Here is a 23,935-nt window from a genome sequence, read left to right on the forward strand (position 1 = left end):
TGGTTTAAAGTTGGAATTTTTATTTAAAAGAGTTTGTATGATGAATGCAGCAGTCTCATTTCAATAAAATTGTAACATTTTAACTGCTATTGGTGAAATTGCTTATTTAGCAGTTAGCGAGATTCTAATGAAGCAAGATTTTGTCAGTGCAATGAATAACTGCAACATGTATGTTTCTAAATTCTTACACACTAGACCTCATGCTTGCATTCTGATGAACTTCAAGGACTCATAGATTCTGGACTGATGTTTCAAAATTGGTCTTCTGTGGTGGATTCCAGAGTAGAGAGCAAGTTAGCAAATACAATGGTAGGGCTTGTTCCCTATTAAAAATTACAAAAATTTCAGGGTTGTGAATATCATCTACAACACTGTCATAGAGTTTCATGTTGCTTGCATTAATTACAGGGGGTGCAACAAAGCTTCGATTGCCCCTTGTATATGAGCCTGTTACAACTTCTGCCTCGAACAGGCAGATCAAGTGATCCAGTTCACATTTTTCTTGAGTATCTACAAGGTTCCCAGGATTCTTGGCAAAGTAGACGCCAGTTCCATATTTCTCATCTGAAAGACAACACAACACAGTCTGTTTAAAGGGTCATGCTTTCTTTACAATAGTTGTGCAGATAACTGATGAACATAATTTTCAGTCACATGCTGAATAGAATTTTGAGTCAAATAAGAACTGAGAAAGCATATGAGGCATACTGGGAACTCACAGATATAATGACTCACTATTGGGAAATACAATAATTTTGATAATACAGAAGTTTATGATCCAGTTTGTTCTTTCACTTGATTTATACCCAAGAGTGAAAATTCAATTTATTTCTCTTCTTACAGAGAGGAATTATAATACTTACAGGATGAAAATGTTAAGAACTATTTAATACTAATTCTTTTAAAAAGAACTCTGTTAAGTGCACTCAAAACAGATACCTGTACATCAAATAATCACATGAATGGATGATTACCTTGCAGAGAGGAGTAAGCTTTCTGAAATCCAGTTTGGCACACCAGACTACAATACTGAGCTGGCACACGATGGTATAGCCTGTGGCATACTGGCATTCCAGTGTTTTTTCCTTCTATTTTTTGTTTAATCCTTCGGAAAGCAAATTCTAAAAAGGGATTGCATATTTTCTCTATCTGCAATAAAAATGAGCAATACCTTTGTGTCTAGTAGAGGACTGGTAACTGCGAACACATATCTGGTATACCTGCATAATCCACAAAGATACATGCCAAAATACAACTCAAGATGCCACAAAACTCTTTACTGCTACTTCTACTAAAAACACAAACTACACTGGCTTTTGGTAAAACTGGTAATTTAAATAGATGGGGGTGTCAGTTTTTTAAAAATAAACGGCAGTATCTAATAACATGCTTCCAACAGATGGGAGCTGTTTCCTAAATAAGAAGGCAGCCCTTTCTACAGCCCATACCCTACAAACATAGGCCAGAGGGGTTGGAAACTCTCAGGAGTAGAGATGGGCACAAACTGGTTCATCCCAGTTCATCCTAATTTGTAAAGGCAGCAGTCCCCTACCCCGCCTCCTCTGGCTCAATCAGCCACTCACCAGGCCCAGTGTGCTAGTTTCCTGCACCTCCTCAACTAATCTTCCAGTTCCGGCAACAGCTCAGGCTTCTCTGCCCCACTCTCTTGGCTGATCTCCTACTCAGACAAAAGGGTGAGGCAGAGAAGTCTATGCTCTTCCTCATAACTGGGAGATAAGCTGAAGAGGTGGGAAAAGCATGCAAGCTGATGATCAGCTGAGGAGGCAGGAGAGGGGAGCAGCAACACTTGCTGCTGCCTTTACAAACTGGGATGGACTGGTTCATGCCCATCTATACTCAAGAGCAGATTTTAAACACCATAGAGAGCTAGTGATCAACTGAGTCCAATAGTTTCAGTAGGAAAAGACAACAGAGTTGTCCACTGCATGAAACAGCCTAATACTGCAATGGTGTAATGGAAAACTGTTATTTTAGAATGAGGGTGCAATTTCAGGAAGGCCAAGGACCAATTTTTAGTTTATCTAGTATTCAGAAGCCATATTCACCCTATCAATATGCCTCTAAAAATTAACAGCATGATCTACTATCAAAGATCTGTGCTAGAATTTCTGGTTATTATTCCAGTTTTCAGCAGATATTTAATGTTTATTTTAGTTTTTTAAAAACATATTCAGGAAGCAAAAACCATTTGCCAATTCTTTTTGTTTAAAATTCGTTTGGTACCTTCATTGCCTTAGAATAGAATTTATTTATTACGGTCAAGGAACCAGCTCTTAAAATATATAGCTAAAATATACAAAATGCAATTTTAAAAAGTGTATAACCAGTTCATAAAACATATTATATGGCTAAAATATACAAAACACTCCTTCATGGATTGCTGCCTTGTCGTGGCGAAGGGGCTTGAGTAACTCAGAGAAGCTATGGGCTATGCCGTGCAGGGACACCCAAGACGGACAGGACACAGTGGAGAGTTCCGACTAAACGCAATCCACCTGGAGTAGGAAATGGCAAGCCACTCCAGTATCTTTGCCAAGAACGCCCCATGATCAGAAACAAAAGGCTAAAAGATATGACGCTGGAAGATGGGCCCCTCAGGTCGGAAGGCGTCCAACATGCTACTGAGGAAGAGCGGAGGACAAGTACAAGTAGCTCCAGAGCTAATGAAGTGGTTGGGCCAAAGCCGAAAGGATGCTCAGCTGTGGACGTGCCTGGAAGTGAAAGGAAAATCCAATGCTGCAAAGAAGAATACTGCATAGGAACCTGGAATGTAAGATCTATGAACGTTGGGAAGCTGGAGGTGGTCAAACAGGAGATGGCAAGAATAAACATCGACATCCTGGGCATCAGTGAACTAAAATGGACAGGAATGGGCGAATTCAGCTTAGATGATTATCATATCTACTATTGTGGGCGAGAATCCCGTAGAAGGAATGGAGTAGCCCTCATAGTCAGCAAAAGAGTGGGAAAAGCTGTAATGGGATACAATCTCAAAAATGATAGAATGATGTCAATACGAATCCAAGGCAGACCATTCAACATCACAATAATCCAAGTTTATGCACCAACCAGCATTGCTGAGGAGACTGAAATTGAACAATTCTATGAAGATTTACAACACCTTCTAGAACTGACACCAAAGAAAGATGTTCTTCTCATTCTAGGGGACTGGAATGCTAAAGTAGGGAGCCAAGAGATAAAAGGAACAACAGGGAAGTTTGGCCTTGGAGTTCAGAATGAAGCAGGACAAAGGCTAATAGAGTTTTGTCAAGAGAATAAGCTGGTCATCACAAACACTCTTTTCCAACAACACAAGAGGCGACTCTATACATGGAAATCACCAGATGGGCAATATCGAAATCAGATTGATTATATTCTCTGCAGCCAAAGATGGAGAAGCTCTATACAGTCAGCAAAAACAAGACCTGGAGCTGACTGCGGTTCTGATCATCAGCTTCTCATAGCAAAATTCAAGCTTAGACTGAAGAGATTAGGAAAAACCACTGGGCCACTCAGGTATAATCTAAACCAAATCCCTTATGAATACACAGTGGAAGTAAAGAACAGATTTAAGGAACTAGATTTGGTGGACAGAGTGCCTGAAGAACTTTGGATAGAGGCTCGTAACATTGTCCAGGAGGCAGCAACGAAAACCATCCCAAAGAAAAGGAAATGCAAGAAAGCAAAGTGGCTGTCCAACGAGGCCTTAGAAATAGCAGAGAGGAGAAGGGAAGCAAAATGCAAGGGAGATAGGGAAAGTTACAGAAACTTGAATGCAGACTTCCAAAGAATAGCAAGGAGAGACAAGAGGGCCTTCTTAAATGAACAATGCAAAGAAATAGAGGAAGATAACAGAAAAGGAAAGACCAGAGATCTGTTCAGGAAAATTGGACATATTAGAGGAACATTTTGCGCAAAGATGAACATGATAAAAGACAAAAATGGGAAGGACCTAACAGAAGCAGAAGACGTCAAGACGAGGTGGCAAGAATACACAGAGGAATTATATCAGAAAGATTTGGATATCCCGGACAACCCAGACAATGTAGTTGCTGACCTTGAGCCAGACATCCTGGAGAGCGAAGTCAAGTGGGCCTTAGAAAGCCTGGCTAACAACAAGGCCAGTGGAGGTGATGGCATTCCAGTTGAACTATTTAAAATCTTGAAAGATGATGCTGTTAAGGTGCTACATTCAATATGCCAGCAAGTTTGGAAAACTCAACAGTGGCCAGAGGATTGGAAAAGATCAGTCTACATCCCAATCCCAAAGAAAGGCAGTGCCAAAGAATGCTCCAACTACCGTACAATTGCACTCATTTCGCACGCTAGCAAGGTTATGCTCAAAATCCTACAAGGTAGGCTTCAGCAGTATGTGGACCGAGAACTCCCAGAAGTACAAGCTGGATTCCGAAGAGGCAGAGGAACTCGAGACCAAATTGCTAACATGTGCTGGATTATGGAGAAAGCCAGAGAGTTCCAGAAAAATATCTACTTCTGCTTCATTGACTATGCAAAAGCCTTTGACTGTGTGGACCACAGCAAACTATGGCAAGTTCTTAAAGAAATGGGAGTGCCTGACCACTTTATCTGTCTCCTGAGAAACCTATATGTGGGACAGGAAGCAACAGTTAGAACTGGTCATGGAACAACTGAGTGGTTCAAAATTGGGAAAGGAGTACGGCAAGGCTGTATATTGTCCCCCAGCTTATTTAACTTATATGCAGAATACATCATGCGGAAGGCTGGACTGGAAGAAACCCAAGCCGGAATTAAGATTGCCGGAAGAAATATCAACAACCTCCGATATGCAGATGATACCACTCTGATGGCAGAAAGTGAGGAGGAATTAAAGAACCTTGTAATGAGAGTGAAAGAGGAGAGTGCAAAAAACGGTCTGAAACTCAACATCAAAAAAACTAAGATCATGGCCACTGGTCCCATCACCTCCTGGGAAATAGAAGGGGAAGATATGGAGGCAGTGTCAAATTTTATCTTCCTGGGCTCCATGATCACTGCAGATGGAGACAGCAGCCCTGAAATTAAAAGGCGCCTTCTTCTTGGGAGGAAAGCAATGACAAATCTTGACAGCATCTTGAAAAGCAGAGACATCACCTTGCCAACAAAAGTCCGAATAGTCAAAGCTATGGTTTTTCCTGTCGTGATGTATGGATGTGAGAGCTGGACCATAAAGAAAGCAGACCGCCGAAGAATTGATGCCTTTGAATTGTGGTGCTGGAGGAGGCTCTTGAGAATCCCCTGGACTGCAAGGAGAACAAACCTATCAGTTCTAAAGGAAATCAACCCTGAATGCTCACTTGAAGGACAGATCCTGAAGCTGAGGCTCCAGTACTTTGGTCATCTCATGAGAAGAAAAGAGTCCTTGGAAAAAACCTTGATGTTAGGAAGGTGTGATGGCAAGAGGAGAAGGGGACGACCGAGGATGAGATGGCTGGACAGTGTCTGCGAAGCAACCAACATGAACCTGACACAACTCCGGGAGGCAGTGGAGGACAGGGGGGCCTGGCGTGCTCTGGTCCATGGGGTCACGAAGAGTCGGACACGACTAAACGACTAAACACACACAAAATATACAAAATGCAATTTAAAAAGTGTACAACAGATAATTGTGTACTAGTTGTACTATATGCGAAGAATCAAATACAGCATTTTTATAGCTATCCTTTGAACCATTAGATCGTCTTAATTGCCGTCATTAAAGGAGGAAATCTTTAATTGGGCTACTTCCTGGGTTCCTTCCATATTAATTGGAGACTCTTATTTCCCATTACATATCTCAATGGTTGAGGACTGCTTAGGCATTAGGGATTTAAAATTCTCTGATGCTAACACAGTCCCTAACCATCAAAAGGTATAAAAGGAAGTAACGAACCGCCTGTAGATAACACAGATGCAGTCATATTCCAGGCATAAAGAATATTTCCTTATGTAGTTCATTTGCCAAGAACTGCAATGAAGTGCAAACAATGCTTCCTTACTAGATATTTCAAAATAGCCAGTGACAGCAAATTGTGGCCTGATCATCCTTAGCTTTTTACGAATTCATATTTTGGAGACTTGCAGCACTTTGAATTAGTAGCAACATTCTCATGAGTGGAAGTCTCCTCTTACAATACTTTCACCAGTAGAAGAAAAGGAAGGCATACCAGCAAAGGTCTCTGCTGGATCAGAGTCCCTTCCTCTTGCAGAAGGGACTCTTTGCAACTGAGGATCCAACCCTTATACTTCTAGCATTTTAATGCCTGCTATGCTTAAAAGAGGACAAGCAACCAGTAAAAAAAAAAAACAAAACAGTACTCTGCCCCCCAGAGTAGACTATCTGTCTAGATGGGTGGGGTATAAATCTAATAAAATAAATAAATAAAGTTTTTCTACTTTGCAACCAAGATTTTATGTTTTTATCTATACCTCTACTTTAACGCAATTACTTTTATCTAGCCCTTCCAAATTCCTGTTGATTTTGTACATCTGTTCACTTCCCAAAATATTTTATCATTTGTATATCTTTACCTTGAGAACCTGAAGACCAGCTTTCTCAAGCTGTTTTTCTTTGTCCTTGAATTCTTGAAGATAAGACTCTATTGGAGTGATTTGATAACAGTATTTACTTGTCATCTCTGCGTGTCCTTCTTGATATGAGTAATTTCTCAAAGGTCCTACATATGTAGATAGGAAGATGCTTAACAAGAGCTGCACAGGAGTGCATCACAGATATTGTGTGACTGGTCAAAATAGCATTTCATAAAGCATCAATGACAGCAGGAGGCAATCCAGACAAAGTTATAACTTTGCATCAGGAACATATTTCTGGATCGTATGGGCTTGCTTGCTCTTGCCAAATCTGGACAAAGCCAGACAAGCACATTTAAAGCTTTCAACTCTGACTTTTAAAAAAATCTGTTCACATACCCAAATGCCCCATAATCTCATTTTGCTACTTTTTTTTCACAGCTCATAGGAAAATTGGTAGCTATTCAACAAACACCTATCACTGCTTCCTGAAATGGAAATGGAAAAGCATTCCCTATGCTTTCAAAATCTGAAGTACATTCATCCTGTCATTCAGAACAGGGGTCCCCAACCCCAAGTCTGTATGAGCGTGGGGGGTGCCCCGCCTTCCCCAACTGGTCCATGGTGTTAAAAAGGTTGGGGACCACTGATTTAGAAGATACGAGGCCTTAAAGATGCTTGTTTTACATGGGAACTGTGGCATCCTCCCAGGTCATGAATATTCATATGCTATCTGCATAGACCAACAGGAGTGCTGGAGGGGCGGAATAATGAGATATAAGAGACTCAGCAGGAGGAGGGAGAGTCAGAGAGTTAGTTAGAGAGTTGACGTTATTGAGAGAGAGTTTTTGAGGTTGGGCAGAGGAGTGGTGGTTGAGAGTGGATAAAGGAGAATATTTAAGAGTTAACATTGCTTGTTCTGTCAACACCTGTATCAATAAGCAATTTCTATTTGGTTTTTTTCAATGACATACGGCCTGGACATCTATCATTAATAGTATTGTTGATGTAATCGACTGGTGGCAGCTGAGGGGCACGTAGCGTGAGCTCTTTGTTTGGTGAAACAAGCAGGGGCCATTTGGGAATCGTTTTAGCTAGCAACAGGGTTTGTTGTTGTTGTTGTTGTTTGTATCATACAGTGTTCCAGTTCATTATTTTACAGTACTGTATCTTGGGAACCACCCAGAGAGTGGCAACACTAATGGGGCCGTAAAAAAAAAAAGGATTTTTTTTTTAATGCCAGGAAGTGATCTGATATTGCTTTGCAATGGCAAGCTTCATATAGCAAAGGCTACATACTGACAACACCAATACCGGCAGCCATGATGGTCTACAACAGTAGTTCCCAATTTTGGATAACTCAGGTGTTTATTTATTATTTATTTAACTTATATGCTGCCCACACTACCCGAAGGTTTCTGGGCGGCTTACAACATTTAAAATACAAAAAAGGGCAAAATAATTGAAATGCAATTAAAAATATATACTCTAAAAATTGCCATTGGACCCACAGCTGATATTATTTCAATTAAAAGCCTTCTGGAACAGGAAGGTTTTGACCTGGCGCCGAAATGTCATCAGCATTGGCACCAGACAAATCTCGGTCAGGAGGGCGTTCCATAGTCTGGGGGCAGCTGCCGAAAAGGCCCTTTCTCTACAAGCCCTCCCTCTTATCTCCTTAAGGGACGGCTGTTTCAAAAGGGCCCCCTGGCTAGATCTTGTAGGGTAGGCTCATGTGGAAGGAGGCGGTCCTTCAGGTATCCAGGGCCCAAGCCATTCTTGGACTGCAGCTCCCAGAAATCTTCACCAGCAGCTGTGCTGGCTAAGGTTTCTGGGAGCTGCAGTCTAAGAATACTTGGGTTAGTCAAAGTTGGAAACTATTGCTCTAGACTCTACAGAACCCTCTCTTCTGCTCACTGCCATTCACAGACACCAAGCAAGAGAAAATCCCAGAACCTGACTGTTTCATCAGCTAGCAACATCTCACTAAAACACAAAGCAATTCTGTTTTTTTAAAATAGAAAGCCTCACTGGCCTCTCACACAATCCTGTCCACTGATAATATTCCATTGGCATTTTGTAGATCTATTACTTTGGGTGGGCAAGGGCTCGGTCATTTAAGAGCCCAGAAGGAGGCCCAGAAACTTACACTGAGAAGACAAAGAGTGAATTAGAACCTCCTGAAACCATGGCCAGACACCTTTTTGTTTCTGAACCTATAACTGAGACACCCCGGATTTTCCCAAGTCTGTTCCATAAAGGGCTAGAACTCTGCCCAAGGGAGATTCTCAGTCAGGCCAGTTCTTCAACAGACTCTGATTAGCTGCTACGTTCACCTGTGCTATCAAAGCAGTGTCGCTTAAACAGCCCCACATACCATCTGTCCTCAAGGGTTCTTGCTTGGCTGTAGTCTGGAGCATGAATTCAACTACAAACGTTGCATCAATAACAGCTTGGGGGGACCCTTCAATCTCTAGGACTGCCCCCTCCTTAGTCAAGTTCTTCAGTACGAGTATACCAAAATCCTGATCAAGATGAGACAGCTCAACATTGCCAAGATTGAGAATATCAGAATTTCTTATAACAATCCGGTGAGTTTCCTCAACTTGTATGATGTTTCTGAGCCACAGTCCTGCTTCCTCCACACTTTCATGACTGTGACCAATAAGTTCTACAAATGGTCCATTTCTTTCACATCCTGCATTGGCTTGTATGCCTGTCTGTTGTTCTGCAGAAGGAAAAGTGGTGGTTGTTGTTTTACTGGATACATAATTTGTATTTTTCACACATAGAAAAAGTAGCAATTGTGAATGAGATACAGAAATATGCTGATATTATACTACAGACTTCATTACTGTGAAATTGCTAAAATGTCGAGTTATTCTTTTCTATTTGTTATATTTACACCTCACCATTCTTCCAGGCAGCATACATTCTTCTTCTTCCCATTTCATCCTCACAACAATCCTGAGATAGGTCAGGCTGCAAGAGTGTGATAGGTCCAAAGTCACCCACTATGCTTCAAGGCCAAGTCAGGATTTGAACCAAGGTTTTCCAAGTCCTAGTCCATCACTCTGACCACTATACCACACTAGGTGTATTTCTCATCTTCAAAAGAAATCAAAACGGTTCACCACAGAGTAATAAAAATACAATGACAAATAATAAAAGCTGTAAAGGAAGGAGAAACAATCACAACACAAACATCCTGGTAGGTAAAAGTTGCCCTTAACATTTAGTCGAGTCGTGTCCGACTCTAGGGCGCAGTGCTCATCTCCGTTTCCAAGCCATAGAGCGAGTGTTTTGTCCGAAGACAGTTTCCGTAGTCCAGTGGTCAGCACAACTACACACGGAACAGTGTTACCTTCCCACTGAGGTGGTACCTATTTATCTACTCATATTTACATGCTTTCGAACTGCTAGGTTGGCAAGGACCTGGGACAAGTGACGGGAGCTCACTCCGTCACATGGATTCGATCTTACAACTGCTGGTCTTCTGACCCTGCAGCACAGAGGCTTCTGCGGTTTAACCTACAGCGCCACCATGTCCCCCTGAGGCAAAATAAAACAGCGTAAGCAGCCCTCAGTCCATAGCAAAGGCTGCTCTGAAAAGCCAGGTTTTAATTTTTGTCTAAAAGCCTTCAGCATTGGAAGTAGGGGGTTCCTCTTGTGTAGGGTAATTCACTGGTCGGCACCACAACTGAAAAAGCCTTGCTTTTGTAGATATCCATCATATTTCAGCCACCAGAGTAATTCAGAGTACAGACTCACTTGCTAAGCCACGTTTCCTTTAAAGAACATAATTATCGTGGTGCCCTCAATCCCAACTGATATGATTTCTCAACAGTATATAATCCACGGATGAACGTGAGAATGGGGTTCACAGAAAAGTGCTGTAGCTCAGAGGGAGAAAAGTTCTTTTGGCAGAAACAGGGAACCCTGAAAGCTGAGTCTTTCTGTGGAGCTGTTTTACAGAATCTTTAGTTTCTTTTTTTCCGACAAAACTGAAACAAGCATGCATCACAGAATGTCATACTAAAAGGAAAAATGTGTTTTAAAAACAAGGGTTGTTCCTTTTATATGTTGATCAGCTGTTTGAAATGTCTATCAAGATGCCGATAGAGCCTTTAAAATGCTCTTTGAAGCCCCTAAAATAATATGTTCCTCTATTTACAGGGCGCTCCTGTATGTGTCTACTCAGAAACCCCAACAAAGTCAAGTGAATATGATTTTAATGGCTTTAATTCTTCTGGCATCTCAATGGTTTTACTGGCTAATTTGTTTTAACTTCTTTTTAAATACATTTTTTTTAAAAAAATACCTTGAGTAGTTTTCTTTAGTGAAAATGCAGGATAAAAATATAATAAGTAAATGAACCACTCTTCCTCATAGGTAAATTAGAAGGACCTATCATTAAATATATGAGGGGTTTTTGAACCATGTCCATATCTTAAAACATGTTCCACTCATTCTAACTGCGCATCTTTCAAGCTGCTTTTCAAAAACCTGCACCTTCCATGACATTCCCTTTAATTTCTGCAGTCATGGCTTTCATGTTTTAAGAATTCAATAAAATTAGGTGCACTACCTAGTGTGGTGTAGTGCAGCCATTCTCAATGGAGGCCATGGGACCTCCGGGGGAAGCCTGGCATATTTGAAAGGGGCCAGAGACTGAAAACAAATCTTTACACACCACCTTATAAATTGTGTTATACAACTTACACCGTCCTGCTTTGGCCTATATTTCCTTCATATTGTGTTTATGGCTATGGCCAAAAAAGTTGAGAATGGCTCTAGTGAACAAAGTAAGGTGCTAGGATTCAAGAGACCTGGATTCAAATCCCTGCCTGACCACAGGAGAGTGGCTGGGGATGGGATAGAACTGGTGAAACTACAGTGGTACCTCGCTAGATGATTGCCTCGTGCGACGAAACACCCGCAAGATGATTGTTTTATTGCTATCACTATGGTGCCTCGCAATACTTTTTTTCTATGACCGTGCTTTGCAAGACGGGTGTTTTTTTTGAGACCTATACTTCGCAAGACTTTTTTTTTTTTTTAGACCGATGCATAGGGAACCTCGCAAGACTATTTTTTCACAAAACGACGATTTTCGCAGAACAAATTAAAATCGTCTTGCGAGGCACCACTGTATTCCTTAGATATTTCACTTACTTTGAAAGCCTTGTTAGGGTTCCTATAAATCAGTTCCGGCTTGACAAAACACACACACACACACACACACACACACACATACACACCAGGTGTACATAATTTCCCAATAAACTTGATATGTACTCTAGTTTTGCTCATACATTTTGGGAAACACTGCATTCCCCACTGTTTGACTGAGCCTGTCTACTGATTATTACCCATAGCATCCATATTGCTGCAGTCCATCTTCTCTTCTAGATTGTTTTTCACTGACATCAGCTTGCTGTGGAAAACCTTTGAAAAGAGACCATTTTTGAAAAAACAGAATGTCATGACTACTGCTTTAGACCAGTGGTTCTCAAACTGAGGTCCCTATATGTTCTCGGACTGCAGTTCCCAGAAGCCTTCAATACTTGCTGTGCTGGCCAGGATTTCTGGGAGTTGCAGTCCAAGAACATCTGGGGACCCCAGTTTGAGAACCACTGGTTTTGACCACTTGTAATATTAGGTATAAGTGAAACCTGTAAAATTAGCTCACATTATGGCAAGTATCAGTTATCTGTAAAGACAATTTAACTTACATAAAATATCCAGTTGGATACACACTTTGAATATGGTATTCCTCAGACAAATTGGAAATTCAACTGGCAAAACAATCACTTTATTGCACAACAGACTCTAACCACAATAATCACAAAGGGCTCTATTTTAGTTTCCCAGACAACCTACTTTGAGTGACTTCAGTGTCGGTGCAGAGGCTAATCTCTCCAGGTAGACTCAAGAGTTCACCCTTGGCCACTTATTGGAAGCAGCAGCTATGGCGCCAAGATAGCAGATTGTTATCCTGCCATGCAACAGAGATGCCCTGGTCTTTCCAGGAAATATAATAAGCAGCCATAAGGGCAAAGCTGTTGTTAGCCTAGCCATCGATTCTGCCCATCAATATGGTTGCTCCCAGGGGAGCTCTGCCACTAGTTTGCTGGCCCAAGTTTCCATGGTATCTTGACAGATGTTTATCTACAACAGACACAACTAGAGTGGAGGCAGCCCTCACCCTGATAGGTATTCAGGTAGAAAAGAGACAAGTAGAGCAGAGAAGGCCCTCAGCTTATGCAGAACTGAAACAAAGGTGGGATACGTCTGCTCCATTCACATATATACAGTTCTTGTAAGTCCTGCAGATGCAGAAATCAACTGCTACACCGCCTATGGCTACTCTTTTAATAAAGGAGAACCTATTCCTTTCCAAAACAGTCTTTTCCACAGTTGATCAGTATGCAACAACTGGAAGTCCTTCTAATGTTTACTCAAAGAACTCTTGTAATTTTAACCCACTTGCTCCAATTCTCTCCTCAGCAAAAAACCAAAACATAATCTGTTTCTACATCTATGGGAGCCCTTCATCTATGGCAAGATAGCAATTACATCACCTTTTCCACAGCTTTCTGCCTGGTTAATCATTACAAACTCCTTCAAATTTTCTTTATTAAGACTTGGTCTCCTGGCACCTTACCAACTTTGTCACCCTCCTCTGGATAGATTTCAAATTCTGTAAGCCACTCTGAGTTCTGCAAATATAGTTGCCTTGGGTCTTTTGAAGGAGAAAGGCAAGGTAAAAATATTCTGAACGAACGAACGAACGAACGAACGAACGAACGAACGAACGAACGAATGAATATGTAGAAGAGTGAGGTACCAATTATTGCCTCAACAAAAGGAAGACTACTGTTTTTCTATTACTTCTATATGCACTGTTTGAAGATATCATTATCACATGCCATTCAGATGAATTAGATAAAAAAACTAGTTTCATCTGCAGATGATACGTTTTATTCTTTCCTATCATCAATTAGTCCATTCCAAATATTTACGCTCAACAAAAACTGTTATAAGATACAAGAGTGATGGTGTCTTCCATGTTTTTAAGTGCCATGCAATCAATGCTATCAGCCATGAAAACTGAAAGCAGCTCTCTATCTCTTCATAGTTTCTTTACACCTGCCTCTTAATACTGAAAAATATTTCGCCTATGGTTGCTTTTTAACCCAGTCCTTTAAAAAAAAAGTACACCCATGTAATGGATGACATGCAAATCACGATTTCTCTTCAGTCTCTGATGACACTTATTATTTTCCGCTATAAAAAGTACCGTAAAACTAACTATCCCATGTAATGGTGTCTAGGGTAATGATCACAGAGAAATTTGTCCCTGGTTGACACAAACTTTTCCATACTGCATTCTGGCAGTTCAATCGGTGTCATTCTTCATGCTTTAGATCTATGTGCACAATGGGACCAAACAGAATAAACCCTCATAGACAGAGGTAAGAGTCCTCAACATAAATTGAACAGCTTGCCTTCCTCAAACCAAATGAGGTTTTCTTTCTTTTAGCACAGAAAGTGCAGTAGCAGATTGACTATACAAAAGTGCATTTGTGTGAAATACAGTATAGGCATAGATGTGGCAGCATTTCACTGCTTCTTCTCATGGCAATGAATATTATTTATCCTACCTCATAAATATCACTGTCGTTTGGGGGAATCACAATGGACACTTCCAGCTTCTTCTCAGGATGCTCCTCCGCAAAGCGTATGACTTCCTCCACCATAATGTCCGCTACATTCTCTTTTGGTAACCACAGCTCTTCAATGCCAAGGGGAGGAAAAGAAATGGATGAAAACTTCCACTCCTGTACCTTGAGAAGCCATTTAGAGATGGTGGTTTTCAGGGCCTGTTAGAGAAAAAGTAGGGTTATAGAAGCTGGGTTCTTTTACACTCAAAAGAATTAAAAGTTTTTTTTTTAAAGGATAGCCAATAAGGACATCACCTCCTGTGTGTTGCCTTCACTACAAGGCAGCTGTTCCACATGGAGCAAAACCTCAGAGTCAGTACTGTATCCTTTTGTGCACATGAGTCTTAGATTCTCTGACGAATATTCCTGTAACTCTGCAAGAAATTGCTCTCGCACATCTGGATGCGCTTTTTCGAGAATCGCTCTTGATACCGTTCCTCGGGAGAGATCATCTTGTACAACCACAGAATTAATAATAACAGCAGTCTGTAAGAGAATAACTTCAAACCTGAGACCACTTCATTTTGGATCAGTGCGTGTCATCAAAAAAAATATAGCATTCTGATAACGCTTGATAACTTCCAGGAAATTATCAGAACCTTTCTCCAGCAGGCAGGTTGTGAAGAACACAAGCCCACAGCATAAAAATTAATACATACTGTTCACTTGGGATGCCAGTGGTATAGTGAATAGTTTGGTAAAATTCTCCATGACCTGCAAGTAGTATCCTGGCCATACTGAGACATGTGTGTAGACAACTACAAAGCCTTAGAAGAGACCTGCCTTTGCAGTTACATTAAAACAAAACAAAGGAAAGGAAAGAATCCACTCACTAAAGAAATAACATCATTAAAGAACACGCACTCCCTGGCTTACATGTAGTAGAAACATCCTTGGCTCAAAGGCATGTATAAAGTGGGGGAACTTGCCCATCCTTTTAAAGCACTTGATAGTGACTATAACATAATGCTGCTCTTTGAACATTTTAAAACCAAAGCAGTGCAGAAAAGCCATCAATCCCCTCAGCCTTGTAGTTGCAGTAGCAAAAACACAGGTTGAAAAAATTACTCTTTAAACACTGGCCATGCTGACCGGGGGGAGTTTGGAAGCTGTCGTTCAAAAAAGGATATTTTCTAAGGTCTGACCAAAAGGCAGTTGTGCAAATGGAATCGCCCCTTGGATTCAAACCTGTAGTTTACATGTTCCGGTCCACCATATTTCTTGTAAGCAGAACAACTTACTTTCTGCATTTCTATATTCCCTCTTTTGATCTGCAAGCAGAGGTCATGGACTCTGATGAAATCCGCTGCCCTGCTTGGAGACAGAACCTCATTACCACCCAACAACTCCTCACAAGTCCTTCTCATTACTTCCACTGTCATCTCGTCAATGTTCACGAGGCGGATTTCTTGCAGGTAGCCAAACAACGGGGCCAGCTGGATAAAATGTTTTATAGTCTGTACGATCACTTGAGCACATAAGTCTTGGGGAAAGTTGAAGATGCCTGAACTCAGTGCTGGAATGGCCACAGACCTAATATTGTTTTCTGGAGCATTCACGTATTTCAGAATATTGATAATGGCTGTTTCAAGCTTGAGGCAACATTCCTCCCTCTGATCTTCAGACCACCTGGGACCAACTGCATGGATGACTTGCTTACAGTGAAGCCTTCCTCCACTTGTGACAGCAATTTGGCCAACACGGAGAGGTCCGTTTTTTTCAATGAAATTCTTGCACTGCTCCTCAATTTCAGGCCCTCCAGCCTTCAACAGCGCAAACGCAAGGCCTCCAAAATGGTGCAGGTGTTCATTGGCTGCATTCACCAAAGCATCAGCCTCATGTCTTGTAAGATCATCGACCCAGACAGAAACATCAATGCCTTCCTTCAGGCTTTTCCTATACACTTCTATGGGATTCCTCATGCTTTTAAGGAGAGCTATGCAACCAAATTTCTTCTGTAGCAGACTGCATAGGTAGTTCTCTCTTCTCTTCAGAAGTGCATAAACACTGTTACTGATGGGAATTGAAAGCATTTCCTCATCCACTGACACTGTGAGTTCTAGAATAAAATAAAACACATCATCTGCAGCAGTATGAGAAAAATAAAATGCAATATATAAATAAATGCAATTTTTATATACATAAAAAATTACTGTATTTCTTTGTATTTTTAAAGGGTTCCCTGCTTTCTTCTGCAATGGCTTAGGAAAATAAATATTTCATTGTATCTGCAGAATACGTTCCTAACCTGCTTATATATACTGTATGGAAATGTCTACATCTCACTTAAAGTGTGATGTCCAGAATTGGACACAGTACTCCAGATGAGGCTTAACCTCTGCCAAACCGAGAGGATCAAGTATTTCATATGATTCAGAGGCTATATTTCTGTTAATGCAGCCTAAAACATTTGCATTTTTTGCAGCTGCAACGCACAGTTGGCTCATATACAGGAGAAGGAAATGGTAAACCACATCTGAGTATTCTGTACCTAGAAACTCCCAGAAAAGAACCGCTCTAAGTTGGAATTGGCTTAACAGCACCTATATTCTTGTTGCTGTTCTTATGTGCTCTTGAGTTAGAATTAACTTACAGCAATCCTAATAGGGCTTTCAAGATAAATGAGATATTTAAGGAGCTGTTTTTCCAGTTCCATACTCCTAGTGGGCTTTATCCAGTACATTCTGGGTATCCTATTATTATTATTATTATTATTATTATTATTATTATTATTATTATTATTATTATTATTATTATTATTATTATTATTATTATTATTATTATTATTATTATTATTATTATTATTATTATTATTATTATATTAGCTAATAACTCCAGTTATTATTTACCAGTTGCCAAGCTGGTAAATAATAGCTTAAACGGATGCATAAACAACACATAAATTGCTGCTACCAAATCAAAATATGTGAAATGGGAACAGGTACCTATTTTTAAGCAAGATGAGGGCCTATGAAGAAAAGGGTCTGTGGACACGATCCACCTATGCATTGATGGCAATGCAGGCAGGCACAGTTCCCTATTTGTAAGAGCTGAGATGGAGGCACATCAGTGACATGAACATTTCTGCAGTACGGACACCCAGAGGAAGGTAAACTCCCTGTAACTGCAGACATTTTTCTTCTGATTTTGACGTCAGTATACCATCAACCAATACCAAAAAGAATCAGGAAGACTATTTACCTGCACAGTCATGTTGACTGGTCTCAGAACTGGAAGTCTGTGAATATAATAATGTAATCAACAAAGTTATTCACTGTCACGAAGGTTGTCACTTATGAAATGCAATACCTATGCATAAACCCTTAATTCTTCTGCTGAAACAACCTAATAAAAAGAATCCTATTACTTCAGCTTATTGTCTACTTTTTCCAAGCAAACGTTCTATGCATGCTTATTTGGAAGAAACTGTCAGTGAATTCAGAGGGATTTACTTTCTGCTAAGCATCATTAGACTGCAGTCCGAAATGGTCTAACCTGTCAATATAGTGTCTCAACAGCCGGCTCACAGCATTCAGTCCAGTCCTACATGTGCTTCCTTGGAGATTCAGCACAGCTTACTCCTACGTATGTAAGTGTCCATTTTACAATGGATCTAACGATGATACAATTATAGCTGATACTGGGCTTTATGTTATTTTTCCTATACAAATGAATAGTGAGGGTTGCTTTTTCCTGCATTTGGCAAGCTTTTTTAAAATCACAGCTATTATTCACTGATGCTGCAGTTCTACCTCTTTCTCCTGTCAGCTCCTGAAAACCTTGAGTTTCAGCTTGTACTTTTTGTCCAAACAGACTACGCACAGTAGAAAATTATAGGGTTTCCAATGTAGGACTAGCTCATTCTGATTTTGGATCACTTTTCTCAGGGGACATTATGAATAGCATACCAGCAACAGTATACCACTGTATTTTTAAGAGAAAGGTTTAAATAGCAACTTCCTCTCCTTTTTGAGTGGCTCTGGTTTCCTTAGAGATCCAGATAGAATTGGTTTGGAGAATTTGATCTATTTTATAAAATGAGCCTGAAGATAAATACTGCTGTTGACGCTTTGATATTTATAAGGTGGTCTTAAATTTTCCTTTTCTCACTGTAACTTGTTCAGTAAAAGACAGACTTTAATTCCCCAGCAGTCCACAACCTTGTAGAAAGCATTTTCTTCGACATATTTGGAGTGGAGAAAATAGCTTGACAAAACAAAGGCAGGAATAGGTGAAATCTTTTATGATAACTTTTTCCTAACTGTTGGGGTGAAAGAGCAGCCTCTTCGCCACCAATGGTTTGAATGTAACAAAAAAAGGCAGGGGAAATTTGAATTTCCCATCCTTTTTCCCCTGCCTTTTTTTCATTCATAGGTCAAAGCTCTGTTCGCAAGTCGAAGCAAAATTTTGCAAAACAGAGCTGTTCGTAGGTCGAAATGTTCATAGGTAGGGACATTCGTAATTCGAGGTTCCACTGTACTATGGACAAGAATCCCATAGAAGAAACTGAGTAGCCCTCATAGTCAACAAAAGAGTGGGAAAAGCTGTACTATTGCAATACAGTCTCAAAAATGAGAGAATGATTTCAATACGAATCCAAGGCAGACCTTTCAACATCACATTCCAAGTTTATGTACCAACCAACAATGTTGAAGAGGCTGAAATTGACCAATTCTATGAAGACTTACAGTACAGTACAGTACAGAAACCTTTATTGGCATGCTAACAGTTATGAAGACTTACAATACCTTCTAGAACTAATACCAAAGAAATATGTCCCATTATAGGGGACTGGAATGCTAAAGTAGGGAGTCAAGAGATAAAAGGAACAACAGGTAAGTTTGGCCCTGGAGTTCAAAACGAAGCAGGACAAAGGCTAAGAGATTTGTCAAGAGAACAAGCTGGTCATCACAAACACTCTTTTCCAACAACACAAGAGGCTATTCTACACATGGAAATCACCAGATGGGCAATACAGAAATCAGATTGATTATATTCTCTGCAGCCAAAGATGGAGAAGCTCTATAACTCAGCAAAAACAAGTCCTGGAACTGATTGTGGCTCTGATCATCAGCTTCTCATAGCAAAATTCAAGCTTAAACTGAAAAAAGTAGGAAAAACCACTGGGCTACTCAGGTATAATCTAAACCAAATCCCTTATGAATTCACAGTGGAAGTAAGGAACAGATTTAAGGAACTAGATTTGGTGGACAGAGTTCCTGAAGAACTATGGATGGAAACTCGTAACTTTGTACATGAGGCAGCAACAAAAAGCATCCCAAAGCAAAGGAAATGCAAGAAAGCAAAGTGACTGTCCAACAAGGCCTTAAAAATAGCAGAGAAGAGAAGGGAAACAAAATGCAAGGAAGATAGGGAAAGTTCCAGAAAATTGAATGCAGATTTCCAAAGAATAACAAGGAGAGACAAGAGGGCCTTCTTAAATGAACAATGCAAAGAAATAGAGGAAGATAACAGAAAAGGAAAAACCAGAGATCTGTTCAGGAAAATTGGAGATATTAAAGGAACATTTTGTGCAAAGATGGACATGATAAAGAACAAAAATGGGAGGGACCTAACAGAAGCAGAAGACATCAAGAAGAGGTGGCAAGAATACACAGAGGAATTATACCAGAAAGATCTGGATGCCCCGGACAAACCAGATAGTGTGATTGCTGACCTTGAGCCAGACATCCTGGAGAGTGAAGTCAAGTGGGCCTTAGAAAGCATGCCAACAACAAGGCCACTGGAGGTGATGGCATTCCAGTGGAACTATTTAAAATCTTAAAAGATGACACTGTTCAGGTGCTACATTCAATATGCCAGCAAGTTGGGAAAACGCAACAGTGGTCAGGGGACTGGAAAAGATCAGTCTACATCCCAATCCCAAAGAAGGGCAGTGCCAAAGAATGTGCCAACTACTGTACAATTGCACTCATTTCATATGCTAGCAAGGTTATGTTCAAAATCCTCCAAGGTAGGCTTCAGCAGTATGTGGACCGAGAACTCCCAGAAGTACAAGCTGGATTCCGAAGGGGCAGAGGAACTAGAAACCAAATTGCTAATATGCGCTGAATTATGGAGAAAGCCAGAGAGTTCCAGAAAAACATCTACTTCTGCTTCATTGACTACACAAAGGCCTTTGACTGTGTGGACCACAGCAAACTATGGCAAGTCCTTAAAGAAATGGGAGTGCCTGAACACCTTATCTATCTCTTGAGAAACCTATACATGGGACAGGAAGCAACAGTTAGAACTGGATATGGAACAACTGATTGGTTCAAAATTGGGAAAGGAGTATGACAAGGCTGTATATTGTTCCCTGGCTTATTTAGCTTATATGCAGAATACATCATGCCAAAGGTCGGACTGGAGGAATCCCAAACCGGAATTAAGATTGCCGGAAGAAATATCAACAGCCTCTGATATGCATATAATACCACTCTGATGGCAGAAAGCAAGGAGGAATTAAAGAACGTTGTAATGAGGGTGAAAGAGGAGAGTGCAAAAAACGGTCTGAAGCTGAACATCAAAAAAACTAAGATCATGGCCACTGGTCCCATCACCTCCTGGCAAATAGAAGGGGAAGATATGGAGGCAGTGACAGGTTTTACTTTCTTGGGCTCCATGATCACTGCAGATGGTTACAGCAGCCAAGGAATTAAAAGACGCCTGCTTCTTGGGAAGAAAGCAATGACAAACCTTGTCAGCATTTTAAAAAGCAGAGACATCACCTTGCCAACAAAAGTCCGAATAGTCAAAGCTATGTTTTTTCCTGTAGTGGTGTATGGAAGTGAGAGCTTGGACCATAAAGAAAGCTGACCGCCGAATAATTGATGCTTTTGAATTGTGGTGCTGGAGGAGGCTCTTGAGAGTCCCCTGGACCACAAGGAGAACAAACCGATCCATTCTAAAGTAAATCAACCCTGAGTGCTCACTGGAAGTATAGATCCTGAAGCTGAGGCTCCAGTACTTTGGCCATCTCATGAGAAGAGAAGACTCCCTGGAAAAGACTCTGATGTTAGGAAAGTATGAAGGCAAGAGGAGAAGGGGACGACAGAGGACGAGATGGTTGGACAGGGTCATCGAAGCAACCAACATGAATTTGACACAACTACGGGAGGCAGTGGAAGACAGGAGGGCCTGATGTCCTCTGGTCCATGGGGCACAAAGAGTCGGCCACGACTAAACAACTAAACAACAACAACAAAGGTTAATTTTCACTCTGGTGGCAGATAGGCTGAAAGTCTATGCTGAAAATTTGTTTTCTGTTCTCTTACCAAAAATGGCATCATGTTCCCCATCTTGAATCCCTTCCTGCTTTTCCCCTCTTAGATGCCACTTCTTTTCTCCCCTGTTTTCCATTTGTCTAGGCAGAGGACTGAGGAAAGGCCTCCATCACGCAACCATTTTAGCCTCAGAACCCCTGTGTCTAGTTACTATGGAGACCCCTGCTGGAACCTAAGTCCCATTGTTTCTTCCACCATCACAATATGACTACAGTAGTAGTATTACCGTGTAAAGTTGGGCTGCGGAATAAAAAGCCTTCCAGACGTTGCTGGATTGCAACTCCCATCAGCTCTAGCTGTTAAAACCAATGGTGATGGGAACTATGGTTCAGCAACATCTGGAGGGCCATCTGTTTGTATGTCTGATGTAGAGGCTCACGGACTCAAGGAACAGAGCCTTCTCAGTAATGCTACCATCTTGTGGAACCTTCCACCTGAGGCCTGCCCAACCATCACTTCAGGCCTTCAAGAGACCCCTCCAGGGTCACTGTGACAGAGGGGCCATTGTGCGGTGCTATCTGGTTTTCATTTTGCTTTTATTTATTTATTTATTTACAATATTTTTAGCCGCACCATTTTACTGTGGTTCATCTTTGAGTCTTTTAAATTATTGCTGCTTGCCACCCTTTGGAAAGTTTGCCTTTTAAAAAAGCTTACAAATATCATAAATGTATTTAAAACAAATAAACAAAGAACTACATCCTTTGTTTCATCTCCAAGGAAAAACATGCATGCTCCAGGAACATTGTCACGAGTGAGGAATGCATAGGAAAGCAGACCTTTGATGAAATCCCATCCTTGGGAATGAAGTACAGTAGGCAGTGTGCACATAATGTGTGTGCTCCCCTACCCCAAGATGATATTTATGTAAAAATATTGTCATAAGTTCTTATAATCACTTTCAATGGTAAGTGGGCCAGTACCAAACTAGATGTTATGCATGCATGTCTTAAGTACATCATACTTAAAAGGCAGTCTTGTGCCATTTTAAAGATTAATACATTTATTTCAGTATAAGGTTCTGCAGCCTTTAGCAACTTCTCCAAGGAAATCTAGCAACAGGGGGGCAGCATCTCTTTGTTTTATTTTCTTTATCTAGGGAGCCAACATGATATACTGAATAAATTATGGAATTAAGAGTCGGGCGACCTGAATTCAAATTCCAGCTCAGCTTTGGCTTTGAAATTCATGGGAAGGGAACACTGGTAAACCATTCCTTGAATATGTCACTCGCCTTGAAGCCCTATCAGGACTGACATAAATCAGAAGTGCCTTGACAGCATATAACATCTTTATCTAAGAAGGCTTCTTAGCAGAGTCTACCTTCTTAGACATCTTGTCAAACCAGAGATTTATGCCTGCCTAATCGCTCATTATTGGGATGCTTGGTAAAAATGTAGTTCTTGGTAGTGCTAATTTTCACTCAGAACATGTTCAGCTGAAATCAATGGGACTCAAAGCCTGGGGAAAAGGGACTGCACTATTAGCAATCATAAATATGCACACTTGGAAGGAAGTTCAATTGGATTCAACAGGACTTACTTCACCCATAGTGACAGGTGGGAAGCAGCAATAGCTGCAGTCTTGTACACACTCAGGTGGGATGAAGTCCCAGTGTATTCAATGGGGCTTATTTCAAACAAGGCATGTTGAGGATCCCATTCCAACCTTTGCAGGGTTCAGGGCCAACCAAACACCTTCTGACAATCACCAAAAGGCTGGTGAAACTGGATAGGGTTAACCTTATTGGCCTTGCCACGACTGGAAATTGTAAGTAACAACCCAAGACTTGCCCCATATTGTTCAACTGGATTTTCTTAAAGGGATCGGGTGATTACCTTAATCCGATGCAACGATCTTGAGGCCTGAACCAAAAAGTGGGAGCCCTCTAAGAGTAATTAACACGGAGTTGCAAGACTGCAATTTACATTTTGGGGGTTTGCATTAACTATTTTGAGAGGGGGGGCAACCAGTTCTATAGGACGACGCCCCTAACCAGTGCAAGCATCACCAAGGCACTCCTTGAAATGGTCTTCCACAGGGGCAGTACCCATGCTGCGAGCAAAACAACGACGAATCTAGTGTTGCCTGAAAGACAAACGAAATTCCTTTCACTCCCATCACAACTTCACATCCCATCAGATATATTCGTCTTCTACGGGCTCGGAAGGCGGGGAGCCCGCCGTACTCAATCAGCACCGTCAGAAGTCAAGAGGTGCCGGACGGAACTACAGCAACAGGAGAGGGAAAAAACACCCTCACCAGTTAAACTTCTGCCCGTCCTGCAGATTTAATTTATGATTAAAAGGCGGAGAAGATTCCTCCCGGCGAGGGCTCGGAGCTCGGGCGTTGCCTGAGACGGGCAGCAGGTGG

At 41.0% G+C, this 23,935-nt stretch overlaps 1 protein-coding gene across 2 annotated transcripts; it reads right to left on the bottom strand.

The window, feature by feature from the left end:
- Positions 1-23,911, bottom strand: PARP9 (poly(ADP-ribose) polymerase family member 9). 2 transcript variants are annotated; one of them, XM_072984718.2, is made up of 10 exons: positions 23,825-23,911; positions 17,478-17,514; positions 15,518-16,335; positions 14,532-14,762; positions 14,217-14,435; positions 11,922-11,997; positions 8,927-9,277; positions 6,550-6,695; positions 975-1,149; positions 1-564 (listed from the first exon to the last, which is right to left on the bottom strand). In XM_072984718.2, exons 3-10 carry the CDS (start codon positions 16,307-16,309, stop codon positions 230-232), a joined length of 2,325 nt encoding a protein of 774 aa, XP_072840819.2. In that variant the 5' UTR covers positions 16,310-16,335; positions 17,478-17,514; positions 23,825-23,911; the 3' UTR covers positions 1-229. The 2 variants fall into 2 exon arrangements, with proteins under 2 accessions (XP_072840819.2, XP_072840816.2); XM_072984715.2 differs by lacking the exon at positions 23,825-23,911 and adding an exon at positions 23,401-23,528.
- Between the last annotated feature and the right edge of the window lie 24 nt (positions 23,912-23,935).

Source organism: Pogona vitticeps, chromosome 1 (assembly GCF_051106095.1).
Source record: "Pogona vitticeps strain Pit_001003342236 chromosome 1, PviZW2.1, whole genome shotgun sequence".
Taxonomy (NCBI): Eukaryota; Metazoa; Chordata; class Lepidosauria; order Squamata; family Agamidae; genus Pogona; species Pogona vitticeps.